Source organism: Macrobrachium rosenbergii, chromosome 4 (genome assembly GCF_040412425.1).
Source record: "Macrobrachium rosenbergii isolate ZJJX-2024 chromosome 4, ASM4041242v1, whole genome shotgun sequence".
Lineage (NCBI taxonomy): Eukaryota > Metazoa > Arthropoda > Malacostraca > Decapoda > Palaemonidae > Macrobrachium > Macrobrachium rosenbergii.
In genome coordinates, this window is record NC_089744.1 from 50554347 (window position 1) to 50577932 (window position 23586).

Sequence of the window (23586 nt, forward strand, 5' to 3'; positions counted from 1 at the left end):
ACTGTGTAATTGTGGAAAATGCTACCTATAGCTTTGTAAACAGTAGAAAGGAGGTATAAAAAATAAAATTATGAAAGAAATTGCAGATAAGTTCATTTTATTCATCTTTGTTTTAGAAAAAGGATTTTGACAAAGGAAAAATCTATTTCTGGAGAGGGGCCCGTGTCACCCGGTGAAATAGTCCATTCAGCACTTATTTCTAGGTAATTCCGTTGCTAGATACCAGAGAAAGCTAAATGAAATGCTGGAGTTACTACCCCCAGAGCGAGCTCCACTAGATGGAGTCGTGTATGGAAAAGGGTGAACTACAAAAACACGGAACCTTATCCTATAGAGATTCCCAATGTCAAAAGTCCCAACGAGAGAGGTGCCGATACAAGCCCATGCACTACTCGTGGACTGTATACAAGGCAACACTAGCCGCATTCCATGTTAGCACCCACCTCACTAGAATGAAGTTTATCAAGGGAGGAGAGAATGAAAAACAGGGTGGGTCACCGGGTGACACGGGCCCCTCTCCAGAAATAGATTTTTCCTTTGTCAAAATCCTTTTTCTGGATCGGGTCCCGTGTCACCCGGTGAAATAATAACAGAGAAATAAACATCATTCTTATGCTATTAAAGACTTAAATAGAAACGTTGAAAACTAGGAGAATTCCACCTGAACATTAGTAAGGTCCTCTAAGTTCATGTAATGAAAATAATGTAAGTGGTCACCGTCTAAGATCATGAGCTTAGAACAGCACCTGAATAGGCTTGTATTAAGAAAATACTTCCTGCCTAATAGCAGACCCAATGACAGTGCCCCCACTGTATTCTTCACTGCATTTCATTGTGGATAGCATTTATGGAGCAAAGACTACTGTTTACTTTTACTTATATGGGGCAGAGAAGCTCTCTGCCCTATACTGTATATCATCATTCCTTCTTCAGTGTTGCACATTTTCCATAACTTTGGCAGTCAAGAACATTTTTATATTATCACTTGTCATCTGCATAAGTTCTGCAGGTGTCCTCTCTCCTCTGGTCCCTCCCTATATTCCATCCAGGTGCTTCTCCCATTATCTCCCCATCACCATCTAGCCATTAATTTCTCGTGCTAAAATATGTTTTCAAAACCTTCCCTGCTTGACACATCCCAAAAATTCAAGCTTTGTTCCTATAATTAATTCAAAAATGATTAGTTTTGAGCCCCTTATTTCAAAAAATTCTCATTCATGAAACTTAAAACTTTGCCAAATCCACAGTTCTAACAGCCTTTTTTCCCATTTTTTTTATTAGTTAATGAATCATTGATGTTTAAGGCTCCCGCAACGAAATGAACCAGACATGTTTTTTGTCAACTTTAATCCTCAATGTTTTCCAAAAAATTGTTCCATTTTCCTGGCTTCCCTACACTTACCACCTCACGCTAAAGAAATGGAAAACAGTAGGAACAGGGTAAAAAGTCATTGGAATATTTCCCTTTTCTGTCATTTACATATAGCAGCTCTGTACTCTGTTGTTCATTTTCACTTTGTTGATGGGCATAGTTGAGCGAGTGAAAAAGGCAGAGTCATGTTCAACTTGTTGTGTTTTGATTGGTAGTGGCATCAGTAGTCAGGGAAAAATCAAAATGTACAATATTACGCAATGTTTCATTATGATTTTTTGGGCCTCCTTCACCTATTGCTTTTCTTTAACATAATTTTTGCAGTTTATTTGTAGTAATTTCCATCAGCAACATGGCAAGTAGTGATCATAAGAGAGGTGCTAAGAGTGATGGTTTATTCATCAAAATGAGGAGCAACTCATGTACTGTATAAGCATCAGAGAATGTTAGTCATGTACGAGTGATGCAGTAGATTAGGTATTTCTTGTTTCCCTCACCCCTTCTAGTATAAAAAAAAATGTATTGAGAAGCCCATAAGTGAAATTAAAAAAGCTGTGTAGGGATTATTCAGCCAGGGAATTTGGTGCTCATCTCTACCTGGTTTCTCATTTATAGCAATGTTTTGTGAATTTCTGAGAAAAATAGTTAACCATAAGAAATCACAATCAGGTAGCCATAAATACTGCTCAGAGTTTGGCATAATTTAGGTATAAAAAAAGCTGACATTCAATGCTACTATTTAACATTTTTCCTAATTCTTATCAACATAAAACCCATACATTGAACAACTTTGTGCACAAATTTTACAGATTTGTGGAGATTTCTGTTTCTGCTACCTAGCTCCATTCCTCTATGGGTGCATTATGTGTCACTTCTAATTTTTTATTGGTCCTTTGTCATTCTACCTTGTTAACAATCTTGCAGCTTTTTCACTGAATCATCCATTAGTACATTGTTGTCAAGCTTATCTTATGTCCCTGACATTTTACCTTCCCACACTCGCATCATTTCCAACTTTTACTAACCTTATTATAAATTCACCATACTGTGAAAATAATTCAGAGGACATCACAGAGCCTTGTCTTAGACAACATTTCGCCCCCTCCCATTCGCTCCTCTCTCCTTAAGCCTTTATGGCTGTTTTTATTTTAATACAAGTTTCCTTTGTCTACTTCAAGCATTCCTAGTTCATTAGCCGCTCTCTCTCTTCCAATTTATCTCTTCTTTCAATCTTTTTATTACTACTCTTAAAATCAGTACATGTACATCACCTCTTATTAATTTCCAGATGCCTTTAATCAAGATGTTTCATATTTTTTCTCCACTTCTATTAACACCCAACATCCTCCAAATATGCTACAATATTCCTTCCTGAGAGGCCTCTTAGTAACCTTGGATTTCCATAACTTTCCTTTGGGAAGTAGAGGTCATGCTATGTTGGGAAAACTAATTTCCTTCTGTTCTCATCCCTTTGTAATGATAGCTAGGAGAATATTAGTTAGGGATAGCGTAAATATAAAAGAGAAAAAAGAAATGAGAGAGAACCATTAATAGACAAATGATAGACAGAGAAAGAGAGAGAGAGAATAACAAAGCAGGAAGTGTTATGAGTATGTAGCCAAAATATTCTGCGAGCATAATCTAAGCACAATCATAACAAAAATGCTTACCCGTCTCACCTGTGTCCTGACCTTTCAACTTTCGCTGGAACCTGAAGACTTCTGGTGATGTCATTAGTCCCACCCACAAAGGAGGACTTAAAGTCAATTAATCACACCCAAAGGGACGTCTTTAGATGATAATCAACCATTAAGGACGTCTACGAGGCGGAACAGAGGTAATTGCCCGCCTACTAGTGGGATGGACATTTTCCTTTGAAGAACCTTCAAAAAGCAAGATAGAAGGGAGAGAGAAGAGGTAGATAGATAGAGAAGCAGAGAAAGAAGAAACAAGAGCCAGAGCCTTAGGGGAGTGAGGTCGAGAGCCTCACCAGTTGTGGGTTAAGAACATTCAAGAAAGGCTCATATTTTGATTCTTGGTCATACTACTTAACTTTATATATTTAACTTGTATATATACAGTGTTGTTTTACTAGTGTGTTAATGAAGTAAGAAGAAAGCTGCACTGTGTCTTCCTACGCCTCCTGGGACTCTAACAATTAACAACAAACAAAGCTAGAAATGACAAAGCAACTATAAAACAAAAATAAAGAAAAGAACAACATAACATTTGGTAACATCATTACACCTTGCCTTTGTAGGCTGTTGAATTTCCTTTTTCATGAAAATAATGATGGTTTTTAGGTTTAATTCAAGTTTTTAATTTCTATCCTATTTCTTCTTTTATTTTTATTAAATTTCTTGGTTTCTTAGGATTGACTGATTTCAATATGTAATATGGTACCACAATGAATGTGATCGATAAAGGTCATTTGATAACCACAGTAAGGCTTAGTACAGGGTGGACCTGAACATTTCATATTCACTTGTATTTTAGGGTTTCAGTCCTCTCTCTTCTTTTAAAACTGGACAGAATTCCTGTTGATTGTCTGGTGTGCAATGCTGGTAGTTTATTTCTTGTACTTACATTTCCTCTGCAAAGAATATAATGCTCTCTAGTATTAGAATGTTTGGGTACTTATAACAGACAAATCTCGTCTTATACTTATGCTGTAATGCCTGGCACATGTTTGTGGGCCAAGAGTTTTGTCATCCAGTAATTGTAGTCATTGTTTCAAGTGAATATTTTACCACAAGAGGGACCGTCTTTCATTTCATAACAAATTCCATTCACTGCTCTGCTATCAAATGATTCAGACTTGTAACCATATTCTTGTCCCATCTCATTTCTTCATTTTCTTACACTTTTTAGCGATTTTACGATTTAATAGGATGTCAAGTAGATGCGTATAGTTTCATGGTAATCACCACTGACTTTCCATTAAATAAAATGGAAAAGGGGAAGTAACAGTACTACAGTAGTTGTTTGCTTAAGTCAAGAGCATCACTATCTTTAAATATGATATATTTTGCTATTTGCACGTTTACATAAAGTTGCTGATATGAAGGTACTGTATTTGAACAGTACTGTACTTTGAATCCTTTATTCTTTAAAGGCAAACCTTGGTTTTTCGGCATATTTTGATGAATATCCTCATAACAATATGAGGATATTCATGAAAATATGCAGAGAATTTTACTTTTGACTTTATTAAAAAATCATTCTCAGGGTACCGTACAAGTTTAACAGAGGTCTGGTAAGAAAATACTGTGGTACCAAATTGGCAAATTGTCCAAACATGAAATATCAAAGAAGCAAGACATAACCAAAAAGTTATTAGTACCCACCAGAATCATAATACAAAAGTTAGTGATTTACTTCTGTTTTACTTCTGAATCTTCTGAGAATAAAACATTTTTATTATTTGTCCACATCAAAGACCGTAGATCAAAGTCACATTTCTAGATGTAATAATGCAACCTTCAACTAGTAATATTGCAACCTTCAACTAAGAATATATCATGTACAGAAGAACTTTTCAAAACTTCTTTATCAGAATTAGATGACAAAAAATTATACTTGTATCATTGGCTACTCATAAATTGCATTTATTTTGTGCCACTCTTGAACAAAGTTCTTTGCTTCCAGATATGTTCAGTATAAGCAGTATTGCATGATAAACCGTTAATTTTGCAAGTCCCTCTTGTTTGCATTGCGGTTTATTTTAAAAGAGCTCTTGATAGGCAAATAACTTCCTAAAATAACCATTTATTTTCCAACATTCCAGGCTATTAATAGTTGTTAACAATTCGTGATAGCGTGGCAGAACTAGAATACTTTCAAGGTCAGAGATTCTTGATCTGTCACATCCTAAAAAAAAAAAATCTCCTGGCATTTGGAGGCACCATCCTTAAAATCCACAGTTCATCTGGAACTTTAATGTGTATTCACATTTTACCCAAAATCTCAATATGAAAGGTCTTTAAACCTGTGAGAAAACAGGTTTTTATCCTGTGGTGATGACTAGAAAAATTGTTTTAATAATTACAAGTACCATCCTACTTACAACAGAGATTGGTTCCGCCAACCAGTTGTAAGTCAAAATGGATGTAAGTCGAACCTTAGAAAGTGGCCGACATACTGGGTAGAGCATAATATCAAACCTTTGCTATATAAAGTACCTACATAGTTCTGTAATGTAATGTACAATCATTATTTCAATCTTTTTACCAAAATGTACTTATGATATATTTTAATCATTTATGTAATGTATGTTATGTACAGGTAGGCACTGAGTTACAATGGGATTAGGTTCTTGCATGCATGTCAGAAGTCGATATTAACGTAGATCGGTTTGCAATTCAGTCTACAATACTGTTAATACCGTATGATGATGCTGATAGGGCGGGGTAACTCGAACTCACGCTGCCTGAGTGATGAGAGAGCTCTCCCAAGATGGCGCATTGCCGAGTAACTCAGTAGACAACTGTCATACGGCATGTACTCTTATGCATCAGCCCGCCCAGCTCTGCTGCCAGAAGTTCAGTTGTAAGTACAAGTGGTTGTGTGTTGTGTAGGTTGTAAGTCGGATGGTACTTGTACTGAACTGTAAACCCTAAATTTGATTTCATAACCAGCAAATCTTGAGAATTACTTTGCGGATTTTTTTGTGACCCCATCAACAAAATACGTGGAATTTTATGAGTTTAGATACATTCCCAATATAGCATTGTTAATTATGGTTTGGTTAAGTTTATAGATGACATAATAGGTCTGTGGTCTTTGGAAAAATAATCTTTTGAGTTCTTGTAAAATAAAAATTTCCTCAGGCCATGCATAAAATTTGAATTGGAAATTAAATTAAATGAGGCCTTGCCTTTCTTGAAATAGTCGTTGTAAGAACTGAAAACAATTTAAATTTTAAGTATAATCTCACCCTACAACAGAAGATGCTTTCATTCATAATTGTTCAAACCCTAATGTAAGATAAAGATCAGTTTTCTCAAGTATGGTTTTATGAGCTTGCACATTTAGTGATTCTGAGTTTTTGGTCAAAGATTTAAACCACTTTGAAAGTCAGAATCACTCTAACCCATGAAAGTCAGAATTACTAAACACACAGATTTTACTGGTGGTGGTTTCCAAAGAATCAGGAAGAAATTTTCAGAGAACTGACAGATAAAGCACCTTTGACCAAGAAAATATTCTAGTTCTGCCATAATACCAAAAATTATTAACCAAGAGAGGAAGCATCTTGTATGACCTTTTTAAGTTGATAGGTCTCTTGAACTGGAAACCATGAATTTAACATTTTGTCAATTGTATACAGTATTAAAAATTATACTGTGTAAAGAATTAAGTACAGTACTATAATGTCAGAAAGAAATAAAGGGCAAGCTTTTTGGTCAAATTATCAACTACTGAGTAAAATTTAAATAAACACACTCACTCAAGCATTGGTGATGTGCATTTAAAATTCACAGCAAGCAATAAATACCATTGTTCTGTCTACATGTATTATGTATTAGTACATCACAACCTAACATGATCATTTTGTTTTCTGATGTGCCTGTAAAGCAAGACAAGATATCACTTTTTTTTTAATACACCTACTGTATGGTTATCAATATTATTAGTTTAATCAGAGCACTGAATCTCATTTCTTTAATCTTATGTGACAAGCCTAAACGGTTTGTTTTTGAATGAGTAAAAACTGAACCAATACATTTGTCTTAGGATTTAGCGAACCTTGTGCTGGCAAGGCTGTGGCTCTAGGGCAACCTGTAAAAGGAACAGTACAAAGCTTAAAAAGTTGGACAGCCATTATTGTTATTATTTATTGTAAATTTAGTAGTTTGAGGAGACCACTGGGTCTAATTTGTAGATTTAAAAGAGGTTTTTTTTCTTTATATTTGGTACAGTATGTTTACAGTAAAGCATTTAAATTTAATTAGGCATTGCAACAATCTGTATATCCAGTGTGAAGCATAGTAAACATATGGAATACTTCCAGTATTCGTAGGGATGGTCTTGTGTAATGGTCATATATATCCTTGCAGGAAATTTACATAATTTAAGTACATTGAAATCTTCGCCTACCTTATATGGTACTGAAACAAATAAGGTAGTTAGAATATTTTAAGCAACTTAATTATGATAATGTTATGAGTATCTTTATCTAAACAGCTTCGTCAAGAACTTCAGAAGGATGTTTTTCATCTGGCATGGTCACCAGATTCTTTGCCAGCAGAAGAGGCTGTGCGTCCCCTTTTAGAGCGCCTTTATGCTTCTTTATCAATGTATTCAGCAGCATTGCTCAAAAATAATCTTGATCGACTGTTACATCTACTTTGGTTGGGTGTGCTTGGTGCCCTCCATCAACAAATTGGCAAGGACACTGAGGTATGTAACAAAACAGGTAGTTACCATAAGTTAACATCCACCTCTAATGATTCTAAGAAAATATGTTGTAAATCTGTGTAAACCTCAAAAACATATTACCACCACTTTTATAATCCTTAAAGTCATTAAAAACACATGAATTGGTATGTATCACACAATGTACAAACCTCACAGCATGACCTGCTGGCCAAAACAAAAATTTTTGAAGCATTGTATTTTTCTGAATGTACAAACCTGAGCCTGTAAAGTCCCTGCTCAACGGGTTCTCTGTGATGAACATCCCGTTTTCTGCGGTGCCTTCACGTGCGACCTAGGGTCGGACGAACACAATCTTCTTATCATTCTTGTGAACTGTATATTTATTATCTGTTCATTTGACCTTGTACCACGTATATATGACAAGAGTATTTTTATGTCCAACCGGTCCTTGTTAATCATTATGTTTTCTGTATGCACCTGTCCTGTTTTGTGTAGAGAAATAGTTTGACCACAGGTCACCTGTAAATTTTTGCACCCGCGGTCTCTGAGTATACGCAGACGTCCGCATGCCACTTTATAAGCGGGTCGCTTCATCAATAAACCAGTAGTACTTGTCTTCCTGGTCATTATTTCGCACCTCTCTCACAAGCCTTTTGCAAATGGAATATCCTCACCACAAGCTGGAATGGCCATTAAATACATGTACTGTATTGGCAACAAGATATTAACTAGAGGAGGTGGGGGAGACCCCTCACTCATTCTCACCCTCAACACTTCATTCTTTCTTACAGGGATGCAGCCATCACCTTTCATATATGTATGCAGACTTACCCCTTATGAGGAGGGTGGTCCCTGCAAGAAAAAAAAAGTTGGATTCCACTTGGAAATCCCATGCTCTTGGTTGCCTAAGCAAGCAAAGCATGGGTTGCCTAAGCAAGCAAAAGATGTAATGACTCCTGTAACCTCCTGCTGGTCTGGTTAAAAGTTAACTAAGGCAGTAGAACCCTGGGTCTGAAATCCCTAAGGAACAAGAGGGAACTCAAGTAAGGAACAATATTTCAGAAAACTGTGACATCTCCAGGTAGTGGGTTAATGTGGCTTTTATTAGCAACATTCACTTCAGGGTGTGACATCCCTACTTACATGAGTTAGGGCAGAAGAGACACTTTAGCCTTGGTAGGCAACTCTTTTAGGAGAAGGAACCTCCAAAATCAAACCAGTGGGTAGAAGGGACTCTTTAGCCTTGGTAAGCAACCTTTTTAAGAGAAGGTTACTCTGAATAAAAACCTTGTTCTCCAACCTTGGACTGTGCCATAGCCATTGTACCATGGCCTTCCATGGTCTAGGGTTTGAATTCCCTTGTTTGAGGGCAAAATCAGGCATTTATCCTCTGATTCATTCACTTTCCTGTTTTTTCGAAGAGTGTAGGACAGGCTGATGAGAAAGCAAAAGTTGCTTTGTGGGTTGCCAGGAAAGTGCCTTCATCTTTACCCAATCTTTTCCTTCTGAGCATTTTATTTCTAAATCCATCCAGACTGTCCTTCCCCAGTAGTTGTGGTAAACCTAGCGGATTTCTTTTCCCTTATAAGGTGTGCTGGCCCCACCTTGTCCACCAGTTGCTTCCAGTGTTTTTTCAATGGCATATGGTCAAGTTTACATATACTTTCAACAGAATTTTTGTAAATAATGTAAATAACAGAATTTTTGTAAATAATGTAAATACTGTTGGCACTGATGGTACTGTATTGTTGTTTATTGTTCTGTTGATTTTTACAATGTTACTGCTGTTATGAGTATATTTGTTAGTTTTGATACTGATTTTATGTTGTTAATTTCAATTCTTTCAGGAGACATTGAGCTGAACCCTGGGCCTGTTACTCAGTGCAGTAAAGAAAAATTGCAAAGTACTTTACTCAAATATTCAGGGCTTAAGGTCAAATTTTCTTGTTTATATCTGAGACACTTGTAAGTAGTAACAAGTCAAATGTTGACTTTTTAATTCAGGAGTTTGATGGCCATGACTTTATTCATCATTGTAACATCCCCCATGCACAAGGTATGGCTGTATACGCTAATTCTGGACAACCTATTTATCATCAGAAAACTCTGGAGTGTAGTTGCCATGAAGCTCTTTGTTTTAAAATTTTCAGTAAGTTCTACAATGTTTACGTATTTGCTGTTTACCACAATCCAAATACTATTGATGTATATATGACTGTCTTTTGGAAAGGATTAGTATGGTTCAGTCATATGATTCAAAAGCTTCATTCGTTATTTGTGGAGACTCAATGCAAAGCATAGCTAGTGACTAAATTCAAATTTTCTGTGTATCCTCCGATTTTGTCCAGCTAATTGAGGAACCCACACACATTTCTGGTAATAGATAAGACCTCATATTCACAGATGTTCCAGCTAGTATTGTGCAGTCCAAGGTCTGTGAATATATAGGCACTTCTGATCATTGCACTACTGAGATGGACATATTTGTCAATCAGTATATTCCTAATGCCACCATTGGAAAAACGGTCTGGGTAAAATCCAGAGGCAATTGGGATCGCATTATTGAAGCTTGTCAGACACTTAATATTTCAGATGCTATTTTAGATCCTGATCCCATGAAGAAGTTAAATGAAATGCTGATGGCTATTTTAACAAGGTATGTCCCTAGAAAGGTCATCAGATTTAGGACAAATGACCAGCCATGGTTTGATGATACATGTAGACAAGCTTACCATGATACACAGGCCAAATTCAACGCATGGAGATGAAAGCACATATTCAAATGATAATTTCACCATTTTTGTTTGAGTCTTGCCATGCTGCAAATAGAACTTGCCATACAGCCAAGGGGAATTACAGTAGTTCCTTGAAGAGCAAACTTGAAGGAATTACTCAGCCTCATATATATGGTGGAACAAATTAGCATCATGTATCTTTGGGTCAGGCACATTTCACCACTACAGTACTAACAGATGATGGTAGTTTGGTTACTGGCCCTAGGGAAAAGGCTAACTGCATCATCGAGCTTTTAGAGCTAAGCAATGAGCTGAGGATGCCACTCTCCCTGATACTTGTCATCCTGAACCTATTCTTACAGAATTTGCCTTTCGCTCCAGGGATATTATGAAAATTCTGGATAATCTTGATAGCTGGGGTGAAGAAGATCCTGATGGTTTCTTCCCATTATTTTTAAAAAAAGTTTCTAGTGTGCTGTCTCCCAAGATTAGTAGATTATTCTATAGATTTGTATGCCGATGTAGTATGTTTGCAGATGAGCACAAGCTTAGTAATACAGTGCCTGTTCCAAAGAGTGGCATATTTGCAGACTGCAGTAACTACAGGCCAATGTCTATTCTCCTATGCTCTCCAAAGTTCCTGCAAAAATCATTTTTAAGCCACTATATAAATATGTGGAGTCTAAAAGATTGTTAGCTGATAGTCAATACGCAGTCCCTGTGTTAAGGCGAGGTTCCATTCCAGCGGTGTGCCATAAGTTGGAAATCATTGTAACCCAGAACAATTTATAAAAATGAGAGAGAGAGAGAGAGAGAGATTTATGTAAGCTTGGGAATAGAAACAGGGTTTTAAGCTTTGCCATGGTAATTAACCAGTCTTTTCCCCTCCTTATAGGAGGGACCTCCTTATATAGGCAGTCCCCACTTACTGGTGGGTCAGTTAACAGCATTTTGGTTTTATGACACTTGGCTAATGACATTGTTGACCAGATTTTTGGCGCCAGTAAGTGATTTTCAGTGCCAGTAAGTGGTTTATCAGCACCGGTAAGCAGTTTATCAGTGTCAGTAAGCAGTTTAGCGGCACTGATAACTGGTGCTTCATAAATAGCAATTATTACCATAATTATTGTGAAATTCCAGTTAACAACGATTTTCAGTTGTCAGCACTCAGCTGGGAACGGAACGGCCGATGTTAACCTGGGACTACCTGTAGTGAACCCTCCCAGTGGCTACAACTCCCTAAACCAGTTTTCTCACCTCGTTATAGCACCTGCAGCTATGCCACTCAGAACTCTAGTTACAGCACTTAAGGCACTGTAATCCAGCACTTACAGTGCCATTATGGCACTTCAGAACATCAGCCGTAACCCAGAACCAATTTTTTGACGAGTATATTTGAAAAAGCGCCATAAGCTCGGAACACCATAAGTCAGAGCCGCCGTAACCCAGGGTCTGTCTGTATGTATGCATATAGGAAGCAGTTAGGTACCTGCGATGCTCTTTTAGACTTGACATGCCATTTGCAAGGGAACATTGATAAGGGTTCTGAATGCAGAGTAATTCAAATAGATTTTAATGTTGCTTTCGGTGGGGTATGAGGCTGAACTCTAGTAAAACGAAACTACTATTGATTAGCAGGTCTCTTAAAGATTTTCCACCCCATTATCCCCTTCCGGTGGATGGAACTTTGCTGAATGAGTCTGAAGCATTAACTATTGTAGGAGTAACTTTTGACGCACATCTTACTTTTGAGAAACATCTAATGAAAAATTTCAGCTAATGCCACAAGAGTTAGATAGGCATTGTTTGTAGTGACTCATATATTTAAACAGTGATAAAATCAGTGGAACCTGTTTTAGGTCATTTGTGCTTCCTTTACTAGATTACTCTTCTCCAGTGTGGATATCTGCTTCTGCCAGAGATTTATCTCTTTTAGATAGAGTGGTTTGTAGTGGTAGGTTTTTGTTTCCTAATATTAGCGGTTATGACTTGGAACATCGAGGGATGGTCTCTTTTTCTTTCACTTTTTCATAAGTTATATTTTAATGGAGATCTTTTATATTCACCGACCAGATTCATTGAACAGCAGCACCAATGTGCAGTAAATGTGCCTCGGTGTCAAACTTCTCAGTTCCAGAGGTCCTTTATTCCTCACACCATTGGACTGTGGATGTCATGCAATTGGAGCTTCAGAAGTCCAAGCGAAGTTGCAATGCATTACTACCGTAATACTGTTCTCCTTGCATTTTAACACACTTTTATATATTTACTAATTTATTAATTTATTTTTTGTTTTTTAATAAGAGATCTTTCTGTATTTCCCTTTACCTCCTCTTACTTCTCCCTAATGAACACCATATTCTTTGGAAGCTTGAATTTAAAGTCAATGGCCCCTGTGGACTTGTTCCATATGAATAGGTTTCATCTTCTGAATAATAATAATAATAATAATAATAATAATAATTAATAATAATAGGAAGGAAGAAGACCCTCTTTCAAGCATCTTTTGTTGAAAAGGATGGCTGCGTTGTGAGAATTGTTTTTATATTGAGTTTTTTCAATTTTTCTTATAATTGCCTTTCTTGCACATCAATATTGGTAAAAAATTGGCCATTGCTCATATTTTGGTGGATTTAAACAGCATTTTTACAGCAGAATTTTATTCTTAGAGGAGGTTACTGTACTGAAACCTGGTGTTGTAAATCCATAGAATTCAGTACAGTAGTTCTAATGGTGTGTCTTTTCTTGGACATCTTCACACTCACCAGCAGATGAATTCCAGGTGTTCTTGGTACTTTTTCTGCAGTTTTTCTGTCAACATGTTTCGAACAGCCTATGAGTCATCTTCTGGAGGGTTGAGGTGAATCTGGAGACATGTGGCTGTATTTATAGGACATCTTAGGCAGTGTCGAGTTCTCATTGGCTACAGGGCAAGGATTATCTCCATGGGCAGAGACTTCTCTTGTGCATCAATGGTTTTTTGTGTTCTTGTGTGCGAGCGCTGGAGTACACATGAGAGAGTGTAGTATAAGGAGGATTGCTGCCCGCAGATGGATGCTTTTGATTGGTTCACTCATCAGGGGTGCCAGTGGGTGCCACCCTTCGAGCCGATGTGGGGAGGAAGGTCTCCTGTGTGGTATTAAGACCAGGCTTCTCTTTCCCAATGTGTAAGGCTTCCAGGAGGCATAGGCGGCGATGGTCAGTCATTTGATATATTATCTCTATGTTAGGGATAATGTCACTCCTTTTTATTCTCAGGTTATGGGCAGTCCTGGCGTGATTAAAAATGGCACCCTCCTGGGCATGGCAGGAGATCCTCTCGGAGAAGCGCATGGTGGTCATACCGATGCAGGAGCCGAGGCACTTTTGGACAGGGCATTTGTATCAGTAGACCACGTTGGGTTTTCTTCAAGGGATCCTGCTTTGGGGGGAGGATTATTTCTTATCACCAGGCTGCTGGTTTTCTTATTCCTGTAGAGCATGAATTTAATCTACTCAGGATTGGACAGGCTGATGTTGCCTTCAATGATGATCCTGAGGGTGCGTTCAACAAAATAATAACAGAAGTTGTCAAGCTCTACCATGTCCTTAATCCCCCTTGTTAGAAAAGAGAGCAGGTGTTCTTTGTGTACTAATCTTTATCTCATTCGATTCTTGCATGTACTTTGGCCAGGCCATTAATTGGGAAGAGGAAAATAAAAGAAAGAAGAATCATTCTCTCATTCACACTTCCTACAAAGACATACCCATTCTCTCCTCATTCATTCACACTTCCTACAAAGACATACCAGGCTTAAGTACTCAAATGAGATATGGTGTGTCTGATCAGGACTTTGTAACTACTCAGCTTGTTGAGCAGCCACCACCAGTCCCAAGGAGAGTGTGTCCAGGGACTATCCCTCAGGTAAAATGCCCGTAGTATTACATGAAACACTGAGAAGTTCTTTCAAAAGGAAAGAGACAGTCCCAAGCCCCTAACTTTGTGGGCTGCCAAGCAAGAAGGGAGGCTGAATGACTATGGAGAGAAATCGTAGGCCTGCTTGATAACCTCACGAAGCCAGAAGGAAAGGTTGTTCCTAGACACTTACATCTTTCTCCTAATAGTACTAATGAAAAGGCTCCCACACTCCAGCCTCAAGGAGTGGGTCCTTTCAGATAATAGTTAAGGGCATGGACCAGGCACAGCAGTATCTCATCCAGGTCTCCACAGTGAAGTCTTAAAGGGAAGGAATCAAGAAAATATTGGAACTCTCGTCTGGAACCAGCAGGTTCTGGGTCTTGGCTACAAACTTCAGGATGAAAGAGAAAAAGAGGGATCTCCACCCATCTTACAGGCAAACAAGATAAGACAGGCCATGCAGCTCACCCAGCCTCTTGGCAGAGGCTAGGGCTAAGAGAAAGGCAGGCTTTAGTGTTAGGTCTCTGTCCAAGGAATATGGCAGAGGTTCATAGGAAGGCCCTGTAAGGCCTTGTAACACTAACTATACATCCCACTCTGGGGGCTGAAGCTCCTGGGGAGGGAAAGACTACTCAAACTTTCTCATAAGCATGGATAAGTCAACTGTGGTGGAGAGATCCAACCCCTTTAGTTTAAAATTTGAGATAAGGCTGAGCAATAACTTTTTACTTCGGAAACTTATAGGTGCTTGTCTTAGTGAAGGTAAATACAGAAATCTGTGATCTCCTCTGACTGGAGAGTAACCTCTTATATGACAGTAGTTGCAGATGATGGTCCACTTTCCTTGGTATATATCTGTGAGGGCTCAACAGAGGTACCCAGACATCTCTTTTGCTGCCCCACAAGCAAAGCCTTTTTCACACAGGATACATGGGATAACTTCTGTCTAAGAAGGTAGGGAGATTGTACTGCCTGTGAGGAACAAGCTTCTCTAATGACAACAAAAGACCTAAGTCCACTTGCCACACCATGTGGGTTGTTTCTGTCATGATAGGAACTGCACTGCTTCTTCCCTGAATTTGCACAGACAAGTGACCATCAGAAAGGCCCCTACTTCTACCATGTCTGAGAGCATAGCCAGTTGATTTGGATTTCCAAACTGAGCAAGACCTCCCAATACCCTTTGAAAGCGCCCAGGCTGAGAATAAGGCAATTTACCCAAGTAGACACCTGAGAAGCACAGAGCCTTGAGCTGGAACAATGTCATGTTGCAGACAAATTGGAGGTGCTTCTAAGAGTCCTGATGAATGGCTGCTTGAAAGTATGGATCCTGGTCCGTCAAAAGCATGGAAGCTACCCCCTCTTTTGGGATCTAACACAGAGTCTGTCAAACATACTCATTCAGTGTTGAGATATCGTCTCCAACCTCCAGTTGCCTTCTCTAGAAGGAAAAGACAGCTGCAAAACCCTGGAGATTGACAATCTACGGCTTTGACAGCACCTCTGTCATCATTTCCACCCCGCCAACAAGGGAGGAGTTTCCAAGAATCTGGAGTGTAAATCAGGAACAGTATAGGTGACATAGAAAGGGGAGAACAGACATCCTTTAATGAAAGCTGTTATCCATCCCGAAGGACTGATACAGCCCACAGCTCTGCTTCCTGTTGCTTCCACTTTACCCTACAGGATGACAGGTAACCCGTATTTGTGGCAGTGGAGGGGATTTGCCGCTCTCAAACGACCCCCTCCCATTTTCTTTCCTTTCCTTCCCTTCTTGGGCTGGCTATAGAACTGGAGACAAAAGGGCTGGGAAGGCTCCCATCCTTCTTAAAAGATGAAGAAAGCTGCTGCTTCTGTCTGGGCCTCTGAAACACATGCTTCTTCAGTATACTAGAGGCCAAGGGTTGCACTGAACATGAAGGACTAGTGAAGGGTGTCTTTGCTCCCTACAAAGGTTAGAAGGACATCAAATGGCTGAAGAGGGAGTCGTTGTTATTGTTAAGATTAAGCCAGCCTTGTGCTGGCACAGGCTCCCTGGAGCAGCCCATAACTGGGTCAATCTGTGAAAATACAAAAAAAAACAGTGCTTTTGGTAGTTAATGAAGATGAAAGAAGGGGACAGGTAGGATTGCAACCCTTTTGAACTTTGTTACCCATCAGTAGGAGAGAAACATTTATAGCAGTGAGTCTCAGCCTATTGGGAGAGGGCTGAGAAGGAAAAGAAAGCAAGCTTGTGTTTGAGGGAAAGATGTCCTGTGTATATATATAAAAAAAATTTCATGCACAGGAATGAGTCACCTTTGCTGTCCCACTTACCGTTTTACCGGGGAGAGAAGAGGAAGTCTGAGGGTTCCTCCTGATAAAGCTCTACCTTGGCTTCTACCTTTCACAGAGGATGGTACAGAGGTAAGCCCAACACCAAACTATTTCAGTGAGAGAGACTACTCTCATGCTCACCTAGCAGGAGAGCAGTGAGAGAACACTATCTCTACTTCAAAGAACAAGGTTTGGCCACTTGTTGAATACTGGGTATGCCAGTTGAGTATGGGCCCTACCTCCTGATACCAACAACCTCCTGTACGTTGCTCTCTCATCCAAGGTCATAATACTTGCCATGGCAGTTTGTGAGTGACTTTATCCACGGATCTAGCCATAAGACAGCCAGCAGTGACACCACTGCTACAGATTCCAAGGCGTTTGCCTCTGAAGCATTGAAGAATCAAGCCCTCCTGACAGTGTCTCTTGAGAAGGAGGTTGTTTGTCATCTGAAAGACTGACACATTCAACCTGAGAGGAGAAGCCACCACATCCTCTGTGTAGAACCTCTGCTACTATGAAAGCAACAGAGGGAGGATGCTCACTTCACCCCAAAATAACAAAATAACTGGGACCAAGGCATTCAGACAGCTTCACCTCCGGAGTGTTGCCAAAAGCTAGTTTCAATGTGGGAAGGTGGGAAGCTGCAGTCCCTCCATGAGATTATTGCACTCAAATTAGCACAATGGTATTGTGAAAATACTGCTACCTAGGCCTGAAGGGGTTCTGGAGTGGAAGGTCCCTCAAGACCCTGAGGATCCCCAGAGATATATTAGCACATTAATCTTCATCATCTCAGGGGGTGGACACAGATTCTGGTTCTTCTGATGTTCCAAAAAAATTTTGAGATCTCCATAAGTGCATAGTTGCCTTCAATATAGGGCTTTAGTGGGTCACTATGATCTTTTCACACCTCATATATTCACAAGAAAAATGTTTCCTATGTTAGGTGCAGCTTGCTCACATGGTATCAGAGTTCAGCATTACTTGGATGGCTGACTGATCCCCATTACTTTGAAAGAACATGCTAGATTTTAATTTTATTTGCATAATCAGTTAGTTGGTAGGTTCAGTGAGTTAAGCAGAACCCAAGAACCACACATACTACATTGCTGTGAGGTGTTATCTGTATTAGTGCAAAATAAATGATTTGGAAGAAAATTACCAGAACCAAATTCTCTGGGGATAGAGGCTCAGTCAAAGAGGGCTTTAGTTTTAGTTGAGAGAGGTTGACTGATTGATTTAATGTTCTCCGGCATCAGGGCAACTAAAGTCATTGTCGCCAGGAGAGAGTTGGAGAGAAGACATGTTAGCCAGCATATCATGCATGTGCACTACATGCAGTGACATTGGTGGCACCACAGTTCATCATTACATATTTAATCGACATAAAAGTCTGATCTATATTGCAGGTTCAACAGTACACTAATCTAAGATGTATTTTGTTCATCATTAAGTCCAGTTAGTATTTCCACAAACGTATGCTGTACTATCATTAATTTTGATTTTATAAACATTATAACAGGATATGTAAAATTATTAAGATTTATTCAGGAAAGAATAATTGAGCATTTACCAGTGTACAAAATAACACATTTTTCTTCTTTGTCTTTGAAGGAAAAACAAGAGGCCTTTTTTGTTCGTTTGTATGATGCTTTGGGTTTACTAAGGGGATTTTTCCATGCTCATGGACGGGGACTAGATAGTACCACACTCATGGGAGAGGAGTACTCTGCTCTTGAAAGACAATTAAGGGTAAGCTTTATTCTCATCATGAGACATGTTAGTAAATAACGTATACTGTTTACTGCAGTGTTGAATACAAAACTGGGTTAGAATGCAATATTATAAAACCGGTGTTACGTGTTACTGTCAATATTTATTTTGTTTTTATTTTATAATTCGTAGCTACACAAGACTTCAACCGAGGCTCTAATTGAAGCTTACCATTTAGAACGACTAGTGGTACAAGAGAGGACAGAGTCTTCAGAATATGGAGCATTGTTTGTTAGAGTGTACTTCAACCATGACTCACTCTGTGTTGAAGTTCTTCAAGCAAGAAATATCATTCCATTAGACCCTAATGGTAGGAACGGTTCTCTCCTTGTCTTAAGCTTAGGCTGGTCATCAGTAAACTACCAAATATAATTTTCTCCCCCTCTATTTCAGTTGTTCTTTATACTGTACCTGTAAACTACCACATTTAAAATACAGATGTAGAGTAAGAAATATAGTTTAATAGGTACTCTATTGTTTAAAAATTTTTATATTGATTTAAATTGTCTTTACACAGGTTTCAGCGATCCATTTGTGGTGATAGAACTATTACCTAAGCGGCTTTTTCCTGGATCAGCTCCACAGCAAACTAACGTCCACAAAAAGACCCTTCACCCACTTTTTGATGAATGCTTTGAGTTGTAAGTTGTATAGTAAATAAGGTTTTGATAAGGGGAAGAATTAAATACCAAGGACTTGAAAATGGCTGTGCCACCCTAACAACCTTTCCAAATGAGCTGTGGGCCATCCCTAGTTGAGATTTAGAGCAAATCTGCGAAACCAAATTCAAAATATGCAAACTCAAAATTTGTGGATGCACACTTCTGCAACCTCTTACTCATCATCTTCTTATGATCTTTAACCATTCTTAGTACAGTATTTCAATTCCCTTACTCAAGGTGAACACTTTTTCCCCTCTCTCTTTTTCCATCTCTAACATTTGCATCTACTTTAGGATAAAAAGAAACTTTTGATGCATACATAATCACATCAGTATACCAGGTGACCCCAAGTGATCACATTGACCCATAACTCAAAAAACATCCTTCCAGAAATTCACTTTGGGAGCTGGTGCAGCCTCCCCAGACCTCCAAAAGATCTTTTCACAATCCCTTGACCACACAGCATTCTTTTTTATTACTGGATGCCGTACGCAGTGCCAAACACAGTTAATAGCAATCTTTTGATTGCTTCCAGCCAGAGATCCTGTTCATATTTCGTGCAATTCAGTGGCAGTCTAACCAAAATTCTTGAGTCAGTTTCTAGATTCTCACAGGTCTGGTCTAAAGGATTTGTTCATGACAGGATAAAATAAGATAAAGACCATATTAAAGAATTTGGATGGCTAAGTTGGAAGAGGTTAGACTAAGGAAAAAAGTAAAATTCAGAGAGCAATTCAACTGCAAGGTGGTTTACAACTCCTCCTCCTCTTCCCCCTCTTCCAACACCACTGCATCATCGAGGCCCTGTATCTCCACAATGTCACAAAGTGGCAAGCTGGGTTGGAAGGGGCGTTGGGGTATGTAGGGGTTCCTGGTCATCAAGAGGAGCCAAAGAGACATCAGATTCCAGACTGAATGAGCCTGGCACATCAACAAAGGGAACTGAATGAGCCTGGCATGTCAACAAAGGGAATTTCTGTTAGCTGAATTTTCTCCATTTCCTCCTCGGAAACATCTAAAGCTTCTCCATGAGTCTTGTTAGAAAGCCCATGTTGAATCTTGAACTGAAAGAGCCAACCTTCTGACACCTTTTAAAGTCCACAATCCATGCAAGCCTGAGAACTTCATATCATCAGCCTTTAAATCAGCACCACAAATGTGCACACCAGCCGTCCTTTGCCAGTGAAACCATATGCAGGTCGACTATTCAGTGTCATGACGGGGTTTTTCCACAGCAAAACCCATGACTTTGCAGACCTGACTCCTGGACGTCTTCTTCCCAAAGTCAGTTGCATACTACTTCAGGCTGTCTGTGGCATTCTTGATATTCTGCAAGGTTAATCGAGCAGTACCAAACTCCTCTATGATGTGTCATAGACCAGTCTGCATCGATTCTTGCGACGATTTCAAGCTTCTTTAGAAGGGTTAACACTTTCTCACCTTCTCATGATGAGGTGAGGTAACACATACAGTAAACCCCCCGTATTCGCGTTTTCATGGTTCGCAGACTCACGCATTCGCGGGTTTCTCTGTGAAACATATCTAGCCATTTTTCGCGGAAAATTCGCCCATTTGCGGTATTTTTCAGAGATATATTCACTAATTACTGTATTTTCTTATAATTTTCATGAATAAATGCTCTTTTTGTGATAAAACTATTAAAATACTCAGGTATAAGCATTTTTACAGGGTTTTTCTTGGTTTAAGCTATCAAAATGGGCAGTTATAAGTGTTTTTAGAGGGGTTTTAAGCATTCGCGGATTTGATCTGTTCGCGGGGGTGTGGGACGCATCCCCCGCGAATATGGGGGGTTCACTGTACACACATCTAACAGCACCTGCAATGCTGCAAGCTCTACAACAAGAGCCACATGTTCCTTGGAAACCATCGCATACAGCAAGCACCCACAGACCAATAAAAAAAAGTGACATCATGCACGACTGCATGAGAGAAAATACTCAGTGTTGCTGAGAGCTTTGATATTTTCAGGATTTAGCCAATTACAGAAAGATACGTTTATGACACATATGTCTGTTTGTCACTAAAAAGCAAAAAATCACAATGACGTGTAATTACAAATTCATTTCCACCAATAGCAGGAAATCTTATGAAAAACATGAATACTTGCCCACCCATGCACTTTATACCATACACTATTGAACTGATGACATAGCTGTATCAGCTAATTAAAAGCAATAAACAAAATGACATATGATGATGTGATATCATACTCTCTCTCTCTCTCTCTCTCTCTCTCTCTCTCTCTCTCTCTCTCTCTCTCTCTCTCTCTCTCTCTCTCTCTCTCTCTCTCTCTCTGCTTTGTTATTTCTATTGATTTTTTCATAATTTTTTTTTTTCATAATTTTAAAATTACTGCATGACAAAAACCCAAAAAATTAAATATGAGAAATACAGTAATAGTGGAAAAAAGGGAAGATAGGTGTGATTGTTATGTGTGCGTGTTATAGGCTGTATGTACGTAGGGGAGTTTCTTAGCACAGGATCAGTTGTTACCTCTCTCTCTCTCTCTCTCTTCTTTGTTATTTCTATTGATTTTTTCATAATTTTTTTTTCATAATTTTAAAATTACTGCATGACAAAACCCAAAAATTAAATATGAGAAATACAGTAATAGTGGAAAAAAGGGAAGATAGGTGTGATTGTTATGTGTGCGTGTTATAGGCTGTATGTACGTAGGGGAGTTTCTTAGCACAGGATCAGTTGTTACCTCTCTCTCTCTCTCTCTCTCTCTCTCTCTCTCTCTCTCTCTCTCTCTCTCTCTCTCTCTCTCTCTCTCTCTCTCTCTCTCTCTCTCATTGTGCACAATTATTTTATTATACAAGTTACAGTATAGTAATACAATATATCTTGATAAAATGGTAAAAGACATAAACATAAAACAAAGTAAAAGCACTAAAGAAGTCAATGCCCGCCTACCACTCTCCACCCATTCTGCACAGCATTCCCCTTCCTCTGTGTTAGTAATTCTTCTCTCCTCCACCAGCAGCATTGCTAGCTGCTCCCCTCCCATCCCACCCAACTGTGCCAACCCCCTCCCCTTCTTTCACAGCCTGTTTATGAGTGCAAGCAGTATTACCAATACTTTTTAGGCCCACACAGCTTTGCCAACTATGGGAGTGTGGTTTTTTATTTTTTATGGAATGTATATGTATTACACATATATCTTTGCACCTGGGAGCCGTTTTCATACAGATAACGTCGAGTTGAGGATATTGTGAATTCAGATGATCAATGGATTACTGTATATTGTTAGGTTTTTGGTGTATACTGCACTTAGTATTGAGTGTTAACAATTTACTTTCTTGTTACCATCAAGATGGGTATTATGTTTTTCTGTGGTTTTTAATGAAAGAATTTTAATATGCTATCTTATGTTTCAGCCAAATCATAAGTATTAATTTTACTATTTTGTGTGAATTTATCTTATTGCTATTGTTGCTGTTATGTAAGGTTAACTTAAGTGTTGTGATTATTGATCTACCAGGATACTAGTTAATCTCTTTAGCTCTGACAAAGATCTTCATCATTTATACATTAGTTGTCTGTTCCTTGATGTAACTGGGGAAATTTGCCAAGATTGGTTTCCTAATCAATGGAAATTGTATCTAGCAGCAGGCAGTATAAGACCAGGAGTGCCATCACCAGTGTTCATGCTTTATTGGCTTCAGAGTCATTAGCAGAGTTCAGGTGCTGCAGTAAACTTCACTTCCACGGTGATTGATTCTTCTTTGGTGAAGGAGTGTCACTTATTGCTGCCAGAGGCCCATCCCATTCTCCTTGAAGTCCTGACTGCCACTCTTGTTATTTCCTGTGCCATTTATGATTCTGCTTTCTTGCTCAGCTGTTCTTGTGAGGAGGAGTGCCTGATTCAGCTTGAGAATTTCCTTTTCTTTGCACTACAGGAATAGATAAGAGAAAAGCCTCTTCTCATCCTGACCACTCCTCCAGTTCCAGTAGCACTGCTGATGTCATAGGATCTTGAAGTACTGATATCAACCCTCATTTGTAGTCCTAGTAAATAGCATTACAGAGATGTTGAACTTTGAAGTGGTGTGGATGAATATGAAGAAAATTAAGCTGCTCTACATCATCTAGCCAACATTATCAGATGCCAGGAAGGAGTTGTAGAAGGACTTTCCAAGTCTCCACAATCTCTTTACCACAAGGATCTGCATGAACACTGGACCCCAGACTCCAGTAAGACATTCATTTCTTCAGCTGCATCCATGACTCATCTTCCAGAGATCAGCAGTCACTTTTGGTTGCACAGAGAAGGTAGGTTCAGTTCAGTGTCAAGGTTCCGTGCAGAGATACAATGAAGTCAGTACCAGCCAGGTTTTTGGAGGTCAAGGCAAGAGATTGAAGTAGAACCTTTCATCATGAAAATTAGCAGGTGGATTATCTGCCCTCTTCCGATGGCCCCCA

At 39.0% G+C, this 23586-nt stretch overlaps 1 protein-coding gene across 1 annotated transcript in view; it reads left to right on the forward strand.

Annotated features, from left to right (window-relative positions):
* The window catches only part of LOC136837582 (BAI1-associated protein 3-like), a 571736-nt gene that overhangs the window by 509914 nt on the left and 38236 nt on the right, over positions 1-23586 (forward strand). Inside the window, exons 24-27 of the mRNA XM_067102461.1 lie at positions 7559-7774; positions 18320-18457; positions 18611-18788; positions 18996-19119. Of these exons, the coding sequence (XP_066958562.1) occupies positions 7559-7774; positions 18320-18457; positions 18611-18788; positions 18996-19119 (656 nt within the window). The remainder of the gene's footprint in view (positions 1-7558; positions 7775-18319; positions 18458-18610; positions 18789-18995; positions 19120-23586) is intronic.